Source organism: Phaethon lepturus, unplaced genomic scaffold, assembly GCF_000687285.1.
Source record: "Phaethon lepturus isolate BGI_N335 unplaced genomic scaffold, ASM68728v1 scaffold3582, whole genome shotgun sequence".
NCBI lineage: Eukaryota > Metazoa > Chordata > Aves > Phaethontiformes > Phaethontidae > Phaethon > Phaethon lepturus.
Window position 1 is genome coordinate 10,628 of NW_010522436.1, and position 10,566 is coordinate 21,193.

General features: G+C 37.1%; 1 protein-coding gene across 1 annotated transcript in view; it reads left to right on the top strand.

Moving 5' to 3' along the window:
* LOC104616709 (transmembrane channel-like protein 1) overlaps positions 1–10,566 on the top strand; it is a gene marked incomplete at its 5' end in the record, with an annotated part of 14,925 nt that overhangs the window by 3,782 nt on the left and 577 nt on the right. The window contains 6 exons of the mRNA XM_010281803.1: positions 1,200–1,267; positions 4,390–4,629; positions 7,263–7,388; positions 9,072–9,150; positions 9,249–9,384; positions 10,332–10,512. Of these exons, the coding sequence (XP_010280105.1) occupies positions 1,200–1,267; positions 4,390–4,629; positions 7,263–7,388; positions 9,072–9,150; positions 9,249–9,384; positions 10,332–10,512 (830 nt within the window). The remainder of the gene's footprint in view (positions 1–1,199; positions 1,268–4,389; positions 4,630–7,262; positions 7,389–9,071; positions 9,151–9,248; positions 9,385–10,331; positions 10,513–10,566) is intronic.

Consider the following 10,566-nt stretch of genomic DNA (forward strand, 5'->3'; position numbering starts at 1 on the left):
GTAGGGCTTCCAAATATTCCAACAATATAACATAATACAATAAAAAATTGTGATTTTAATTAGTGATTTTAATATCATAACTTTGTCTTGGTTCAGCCATAATGGAATAGTTATTTTTGTATCTCATGCCCCTTCCTCCCTCTATCAGTCATCTGTGTAATTAATACCTGGAAGGTGCACATTATTCATGATCTTTTTGTCCACCCAATATGGTGAATCATGCAAGCCACCAGCTATGTTGTAGCAAAACTCTTTCATGAGAAAGCTGATTAAACAAAATGTGACAATGCAAAACCATATGAATAGTATGCTTGAATCAGACTTTTAGGTGTAAACTAGAAGTTTACACCAACAATTTATTGCCATAAAGTTTTGTTCTAGTGCATATGCACACAAACTAATATGTATGTGTATATTTCAATTGTTGCTCAAATGCAGTATATTCCGTGTTTGCAGGTGAAAATGTTCATGAATAAGAAACTACTAAATAGGGTAAGAGAAGAGATGTGGAAATGATTAAAGGTTTGGAATGACAGAATGAAAGTCTCAGATGAATAGTTTAGAAATATAAGACTAATTATTTGTTTACAGTATTTATATTGGGAACAATAGTATTTATGATACAGTGCTTTCTTCAGTAGACAAAGTGATAATGAGACCCCATGGCTGAATGTTGAAGTAAAAATTAGAATCAAACACACTCAAACTAGAAATAAAAAATTCATATCAAGCAGGGAAAACAATGATAAAAATGTTTAAAAAGAATTCTTCAACAGTGTAACTGTTAAACTTAAAATATGAAAGATAGTGTTACAGTTCAAACAGGAATTAAATCACAACAGCCTTATGGCTGGTACCATATTGGAGGACACATTAGATGACCACCGCTACCTCCCCCAATGGAAAATGTATTAAGTGATTTTTTAAAATTTACCCAGTACTAAGCACTATTTTTAATTCTCTTCCTTTGAACAAACCTCAAAAAGATTTTCAGTAAAACACCACAGCCTGTTTTAAAGTCTGCCCATTGGCCTTCAGTCATATTAATTTGTTTCATGATTCACTGAAAAGATGCAACATGAGGCCTTACAAAACAATGCCAGTATGCTGCTGCTGTTGGAAGTGACAGTGTTAAGCTACTGTAAACTGTCTTAAAACCCTTTGTGCAAGCCTAATGAAAGCATCTGTGTTTCTTTCAGCCATCATATTCTGAGTTCGATATAAGTGGAAATGTGCTGGGACTGATCTTTAACCAAGGCATGATCTGGTAGGTGTGGCAAAGCATGTTGCATCTGCAGGACTGCAGGATTTAGCTGTATCTGTGAAAGATTCTTCCGAAATGCTGATCCTGTTCCATTGTTTGAGTTTGATGGAAGTGTAATGTAGTATATATCAAACTCTGGTACACTGCAATGAGTGGGACCACTTCAAAACTAGTTCTGGGTTAAGATTATGGGACCAGATACATCAGGATTTTGCAATGAGCTGGTAAGACCAACCAGTAAAAAGTTGTGTAGATGAATCTTATCTTTTTGTTGTCTGATTGCTTGCTAGAGCAAGCACCTGTCCCATTCAGTTTTGCTTTGAATTTCAGCCTTTCAAAATACCTTACCACCTCTTTTCCCATGTGTCCTGTGAACAAAAACTTTAAACGTATGTATGTACAATTATCTGTGCAGGCATGCGAACTTGTGTAAAATGCTGCTGCTGCTGCAGTATTAGCCCATAGCTCTAGAGAAAAGGTCTATATTTCATGCAATTTTTGGACTTTGCATGAGTGATAAAGAATACCTGTGTGTAGAGTCTTCATGCAAGATGCTCGGTCTTCCTCCAGAACAGTCCTCCTCAAGCACTCTTGGATTCTCAAAGTTAACACTTGCTAGGACCTAATTTTTGAGCTTTAATACATCTTTGCTGATGAGACTTTTTGCTTGGTGAATGCCCTCACTTCTGCAAAGCCCAAAAGTTATGTGTTGTGTGCACTTCAAAGAAATGCCACAATAATATAGAAAAGAAAGAGGCTGCAAATGTCTTGAAGCCCCTGCAACCAAACCCTGTTGGGGGAAGGCACTGAGGGCCCTGACAGCAGCTCCGTGGGGTTGCTCAGAAGGAGGATATATTGCTGGGGATGTGCATAACACTACCTATAGCCTTGTACTGACAGCATGCCATAAAAGCATGGCTGGAGGGAGTCTAGCCCTGCTCCTAGCATGTGAGGCACCTATATTGTGTCCTGCACCTTAGAAAAACAGCTTAGGTTTGCAATTGGTATGTTGCTATCTGACTTAGGACTGGCATTCTAATTTTTCATAGGGAACATTTGTCAGGTTGCTGTTCATCAAAATTATGAGATTGCAGCATAAACTCTTCCTTGCAATTTTATATTGCAATACTACTTGCAATTACAATTGATGGTACTAATACTTTCTACTACTGTAATTTACACTTTGGAAGATATGTTGGAAATAATTCTCTATCTGAGAGAGACTGAGGGCTGGGTGAGGGAGTCAATTCCTGATTATTCTCTAACAAAATTTCTGTACATACCTATCCTTTTTATGCTTCATTACATGTACAGACTCTATGCATGTGTAAGCTGCCATACTGACTCTATGCACTCATCATAGAATCATAGAATTGTTTAGGTTGGAAAAGACCCTTAAGATCAAGTCCAACCATTAACCTAGCACTGCCAAGTCCACCATGTCCTAAGCACCATAACTACACATCTTTTAAATACCTCCAGGGGTGGTGAGTCAATCACTTCCCTGGCGAGCCTCATGCCCCAATGTACACATTCTGGCACAGAAACTGTGACTTCTGCTTTTGTGATGCTCTTTAGATACATCATCCTTCTGCTTACTGCTTATCGCAGGGTTGGGACCACATTTACGTGCTAATTGATATTTGCAGGGCCAAGAAACGCACTAGAGATGTAGTATTTTTCAAAAGAACATTTGATGACTTAAACTGAACCAAATACATCAGAAGAGCAAAAAAAAGGTTGCCTGAATTATAATAAACACACACTGCCAAACCCATGTTTATCATTTATACATACACAGGATAAATAAGTTTCTGTTTGATCTGAGCTTTACAAATTCTATTACATATGTTTGTGCTCATCTGAAACAGAATAAAAAAGAATTTCAGATACAGCTGGTGAGCTGGCACTATCACAGAGCTAGAAAAGATACAAGAGGGATATATGTGTACATTTATTTTTATGTAGAAGAGAGGGATCGTGCTATTAGGAAAACTCTCTTTTCTTTGTGTTTTCACAAAGCAAGTAAGATGCAAATAATTTGCAAGTTTTCTCCTTATTAATAAACTTTGGCAAGAATTTGTCTACCACATAACAAATGTAATACTGAAATATTACGATAAGGGTCATAAGTTACCCAGATTTTTAAGTTGTTGAAATTGGGGAGTATTTTGCAACTGATTTCCATGAGGGTAAGGAACAGGGCCATGAGGTGCTCTCTCCCTTCAACCGTAGACTAGCAAGCCCTTTATTTTTTCACTGAAGATATATGAAAAGAGGAAGAAAACGCACTAATATAGTATATTCTGTCATAATATTTCTGTACTCTGAAGCTGTTTCCAACCATGTAGATCTATTTCTTATTTTTTAAATAGAGAAACTGAGGCACTCAGAGGCAAAGCAGCTCAACCTTTGTCACCTGGACAATGATTGCAGAAAAAGTAGATTCCTGATCTCTTACATTGTGTATCATTTGGCCAGACAAATGAAAGTAAATTCTCTTCAGTCAGTATTGTACAAGAAACCAGGTGTGATGAAAATAAAATGGTCCCAACTGTTTCAGTGTCATAACCATGCAACTATACCTAATAAGGAAAAAATGGTATTTAGCAGAATCAATAAACAGTTTGTTGGAATAAAACACTAAATAACCACAGGAACAGAAGTAAAATAAATGTCAACTAAGCAAAAATATCCTTCCTAAAATGATGCTAGTATATTAAGAATAATAATAAAGAATAAGCTAGATTATTTTGGTAATCCCTAGCTTTAGGACTCTCTTCTTTTATATAACTCAAGTGAGTCACTACCTGAACTAAAGGGACAAATTAAGAGTGGATAACATTTCATCAAGTGATCATTTAATTTGCAGAGAAGGACGGCTTTGTAGCTTTGAAACAAAAAGTTCATACGGAGAATTCTCTCCATATGCTGTCAGTTCATCTTAAAGCAAGACTGGAGAGACAAGACCAGTAAAAAAAATTAAAGATGGGTTTATGAACTTGATTTCTGAGCGCACAGTGTGTATGGCTGCAAAGCACATTGACACAGGGAATAGGTTGCATATCTAGGAAGACAGAATTCCTACAACAAAATGGCTATTTTTTTCTTTGCTTCTTTTCTAGGATGGGATCTTTTTATGCTCCATGTCTGCCAGCAATCAATGTGTTCCGTCTCCACACGTCCATGTACCTGCAGTGCTGGGCAGTGATGTGCTGCAATGTTCCCCAAGAGAGGGTCTTCAAGGCTTCCAGATCCAATAACTTCTACATGGCCATGCTGCTTTTCATTCTCTTTCTCTCCACACTGCCTGCTGTGTACACCATTGTCTCCATCCCACCATCTTTTGACTGCGGTCCTTTCAGGTTTTTTGCATTTTACATCCATCTTTTATTGATGTAATGAACTGCCTCATGTCATCACAGCGAATGATCCAGTAACAAAAAAGAGCTTCTATAATAAGTGTTAGCACCTGATAGGCTGAGTGTTTGTGTCACATTTCTCATTGTGGATAATTCCTGAACCTGGAATGCTAGAAAACTGAATAATCCTTTAGGAAGTTTTAACTGAAGTGTAGAACAGAAAATCTTTTCTTTTATTTAGTTGTAATGTAAAAAATTGTCATTACTGCTGTAATTAAGCCAGAAATTATTCTTAAAGAGAAGAGCAGTGACCTGTTATGCATTTCTGGTCTGCTGGTTTGAGAGTAATGGCTTTCAGGAAATGTCTTCATATGCCCTGCAGGAGGAGCATATCAGAGCACACGGTGATGTGCTAAACGTATGATGGCGCAGCCTTTGACTGCTGTGACTCCCACTGACACGGTATTTCATGCATCTGTATGACTACTGTGACGCTGAATCTGCTTCCGAAGTCTTCCAACCTCCACATTCATTAGTCCCTCCTAAAAACTTAGGCCTGTCTTGCCTGTGCAAACCTGTGACTTGCATTCAAGTTAGCTTAGTTGTTGCCAAAATTTTTCCTTCTGTGCACACTGCCTGGAAAGTCCAGGACCATTTTCATAATCTTTACTTGCGAAGTAGCATGACATACAACTATAATGAGTACACAACAGCAGACAATATATGAAATGAAAACTTTTAAAAGACTTAGTCTTTGGTTTTGAACAAAATATTAGCAAAGCAAGAGAAGGAGGATAGATAGATAGGAGACATCCTGATTCCAGTGAGAGGTTTGAACAATGCATTATCATTGTGAGTAAAATGATACCTGCATAATCCCCAGTGGACGTTCTAAAGGAGCAGAAGTTTTCCCATATTAACTTTGGCCAAGGGCCAAATATCTGGGCGATTGTTTCTAGCTGTCTGAAATAGTCACAGTCACCTAAGAGGGAGAATTGCATGACGTACAATTCTGCAATTCTGATGAGACAGAAAATTGCCTGAATTTACGGAATCAATGGTAACAACACAAGTGATGCAAAGTAAGGTATTATATTTGTCATAGCAAAGAAAGTACGGAGAGAGACATCTGGAGTCAGGTCTGAGTAGCTGCAGTTATTGAATTGGGTATTACTGAAATGGTAAGATTACTGTTCAAAATGAGAAAGATAATAGTGCCTATAACTTTTTCTCTGTCAAATGCAAACACAATTTTTCTTCATAAAAACTGTGAAATCTTCAATGTAATTTTAATGGGAGAGGACTTGAAACTAATGAAGGTTCATTCCACCTGAGTATAGGTAATGCTGCTGTTGAACAGCCAGTGTATAAATACTGGTAGTGCATGGCTCTATATTAAAAAAAGAAAATACTTTCATGTTAGTAACTCAGTGTCTCACCTATTATGAAATTTCTGGTTCTTTGTGGGTTTTTTTCAGTTTTGTTTTGTTTTATTTTATTTTTTGAATCCATCGCTAAAGGCAACATATACAACTCAACAGAGACCTGCCAAGAGTAGGGAAGCCAGGACACAACTGGCAAAGTTGCAAGAGAAGATTCTCTGTGCATACTGGGGAAAAGATAAAGAGAGCACAGAGTGGAATTTCTCATCTGCCATGGGTGGGTGGGGGAAGCAGAGAGAAACAACTGGTTGGAGAAAGAATTCTACCTGCAACCTTTTTACATTACTGGGAAGAGGGTAAACGTGGAAAACAAAAAATTAAGAAAAAGACCTGGTTGTCAGAAATACTTTGCAAGAACTGAAAAGAGGTGACAGGTGACCTCAATGACTGGAATATCAGGTGGCAATTTGGTGTGAATTCCTTTAACCAAGTAAAACTACCAGTTAGTCTCAATACACATAAAGACCCATTTTGGTTTTTTCGTTCAGGTAAAAAATTTCAGACTTTATACTGTGAGGCACAGTATAAACAACAAAAAGAAGATTAAACAAAATAAGCAGGAGGAAAGTTTTGGAACATTTATTAAAATTCTTCTGCAGGAAAAACTTAATGTTAATGGTCTAGGGAGAAAATACTTTCTAGATAAGCTGGCCATGGAACAATTATACATGAAGGTTATTAGATTATTGTAACAATAACAAAAATCTCCTAAAACATAGCCACTATCTTCTACAGCATTGTTACACAGCAAGAGAGAGGAGAATTAGGCTGAACAGTGCTGAACAGAAACCAGTTGAAAGCAGACCATTTTTTCTTATCAACCACACAAAGATAGTATTTTAATTTTTCACCGGGACTCCACAGAGCACAAATTTCACTTCACTTTTTGGTTAGTGGTATGGAGTTCACAATTTGGCACACTGATCCTTTGTGGAGGAATCTTGGTGGCAACTGCAGGCAAAACCTATTAGCATACAACAAAAATATTGGTGTCTATTTTCACCCTTAAAATACGCAAATGTTATTTGAAATAATATTAATTTTGGAGTGTCATGTTTTAAATAATGATAACATATAATTTATTGTCCTTTTCCCACAGTTGATGTGATGTCATTAACCTATATATTCATACTACTGTGTTGATATTGCCATTATATTTCTATGTGATATATTGTCAACTTTTCTGTTCAATAGTGGGAAGACTAGAATGTTTGAAGTCATATCAGAAACTCTGGAGCATGACTTCCCTTCCTGGTTTGGGAAGGTATTTGGTTATGCTTCTAACCCTGGACTCGTCCTACCTTTTATATTGCTGATGGTGTATGTATAGAATATTAACTCAAAGCTTGCTTAATCCTAAGGTCTGTTAAGTTTCTTTCACTCTGAATCTTCACTGCCTGAATATCTAATTAAACACAGTGCTGATTGCCCCGTGGTGAGAGACTTGGAGAATTCATGAGCCTTTTATTTGATCATAATTAATGTGCCTTTGCACAAGGGGCAATATCTCTTTTTTGTTCAATGACTTTCTCTTTGTTTTTGTTATTGCTTTTCAAAAATGTTGTTGTTGTCATGATAATGGCAACATTATTAAAATGCAAAAGCCTATAAGGGTTCTGAAGTGCTGTGACTTTGATCAGCTTGTCCAACAAGCAGAACAACACATCATAATTCCTTAGAAAGTTCAACAGAAACACAACTGCCATGAAGCAGTGTTGTTTCTCAGTAACTTTCAGTGAGTCTGATCTTCAGGCCTTGGCCTTTCCTTGATGAACAATGCTATTAGGACTGGAGTATGAGACAGGGTATTGGAGACTTTATGAAATAAGGCTAGTAGAGATTTTTTTGTAAGTCGGTACCTGGTAAAGAATAATGAATTCACAATAATCTTTCTCAGAGATTGTATTGAGTCCTGCTTTATAAAGGCATTTTGAATTGCTTATAGACTGTATATTAGACTATTTAGCGTTTAACTTTTAGATACTTATAACAAAAAGATAATTCTATGTAGTAATGAGGTGGGATTTAGCCCTGTATTGTAGAACTGCCAATAAATACAGAGAAGATTACAGAATACAATACAAATTGCAGAAGGATTTTATATGAGGAAAATGAAATTCTGAGATAAAATTTTGCCAAGGTTCACTTAACATCATATTCTATTTTAATCCTTGCCTAAGAAAACAAAGAATCCAGACTGTCCTCTGAAATACACGGTGAAATCCTTCAGATGTTTTTTTGTTCAGTGCTATTCCTTTTTTAGAATGGTCCAATTTATTTTACTAAAAATAAATAAAGAAAAAAAAAAAAGAAGGAAAACACAAGGCAAAATGTGGCAAAGCAGAAAAAACAGCATATGCAGATTAATTATTTACTGCTTACATTAATAAAAGACTTCATATTAGAATTTATCTAACTAAATCAGGATGGTGAAAAATATTAATTTCATGAAGTTATCACAAAAATAATGCAATACACTGAAAAATTAAAGTTGCATTATGCAGTTATATTTTTGCTTAGTAGAAGAAGGAAGTTGTAATATAAAACAAAAATAAAACCCTATGCTTTTGGCTGTTTTCTTGACAGTACTTGAGTTTGGTTATTGTATTAATTCAAAAGCTTTTATAAATATGATTTACTCATTTTTAAGGCATGTCATAGAAGTTAATTAACTTGTATAAGTTATTCTTTAGAACACACTTCACGGTGAGACATAGCTTTATGAAACATCTTCCTTAAGTACTGTAAGATTAAATGTAGAGTATTAATAAACAGAATAATTTCTTTCAGCTTTTTTTTCCCCTAAAATAACAATACTCTCTTCATACTGTAAGGAAGCACGTTGTTTGTTGTCAAAATACTGATACTGATTGGGCACGACAAATAAGGGAAAGATACAGATTTTATATTAACAGAACTGTAGTTGTTGCTATAGGAATGTTGTAAGAGTCTTTATACTTAAATCATTACCTAACATGAAATACTATTTTTCTTTAAATTCAGTCTGAGTATTTATTATCTCAACGCTACCTCCAAATCCTACAAAGAAGCTAACTTGGAACTTAAAAAGAAGCTACAAAGTGTAAGGAATAGAAAATTACCCATTTTCTGTTTTACTAAATATTAGAGAAGCTATTCAGGTCACTGAAAGATGCCCTCTCTCTTTCTTACACTCATTAGCAAGCAGAAGAAAATAAAAGAAGAAATAAACAAAAAGCACAAAAATCAAATGAACAAGAGGAAAATCCATTTGAGACAGAACCACCACAGCAAAAGCAAAAAGGAGGCAAGCAAGATGAATCCACTCCAAACCAAGGTAAGGACTGTTTTGAACTGGTCAGTGTGAGGAATTCATATATGCTAGACCATAGTCTTCCTTACTGCCTTGACTGCTTCCTTTGCCATAATCTCCTGAAAAATATTCACAATACTGAATCACAAGTTAATCTCCAGTACAGTTTTCTTTCTTTGGCTCATTTAAGAAATACTGTAACACACCAGGCAACACCAAAGTAAAAAAACCTGTAATAGAGATATAATGAATCACAAGTTCCCAGCCATGAAAAAAAACACCACTTAAAGACTGGTCTGAATGTCAGTGATCTCTCTTACCTATCGAAAACCAGTCAACTCCAAATCTTGCACACTCCTATCACATTTTGTTGATCCATAACTGCTCAGGACAGCTTTGTCCTCTGTGCCAGGTTCACCGGGAGAAGACATAGTGAGAACACAGTAGGGTAGCAATCCATATCAGAGAGCTTAGCTTGGTCAGGCCAGTTTCTGTCTGTCCTGAAGGATTTCGTAGGCTGTTTCCTTTCCCCTGGACACTGCTAGACTGTCCCCATCATGCATGCATGCCACACAGCCAGTATAGATCCAGGCCTCGCAGAGGAACCAAGATTAGAGATTATTGTCTTTGGAAGATCCATATGCAAGGCATGTCTGCAGCCTCAGAACATGTCTGCTTAACTTTGAAATCGCTACCTTCATCATCATTTATAGATGATATCTAAATGCATCTAGCTACTTGAGAAAAGCCACTGCTTTCCGCCACTGGGGCCTTGCAGGAAGGACTGGAGGGAAAATACCGTGCAAAGATTGTGAAGGTGCATTACCCCAGACTTCTGGCTGTTATCAGGGGAGGCCCCAGACTTTCCACACTTTTCCTGTGGTGTGGACAGGCAACTGCAGGATTTCTGTCTCAGGGGATTTCTGGTTTGCGTGTTCATTTTTTAATTCTGTTCTCCAAACACGTTTCAGACAACAAGAAAGGACAGGATGGCAATGAAGAGAAGACGACAGGCAAACCACAAGATGCCAACTCCTCTCAGGCACTCCAGCATCCAGGTCCTGCTCCGAATGACCACCATCCCTTGCAGAGCAGAGGAGGAAACCTTCATCCCCCACCCATAGCTGTGACAAGGCCACCGGGGCCCAGGGGGTATGGAGTGCCAGGTTATCCACCTGGAAAGCCACACTTCCCCGGGGCACAGCC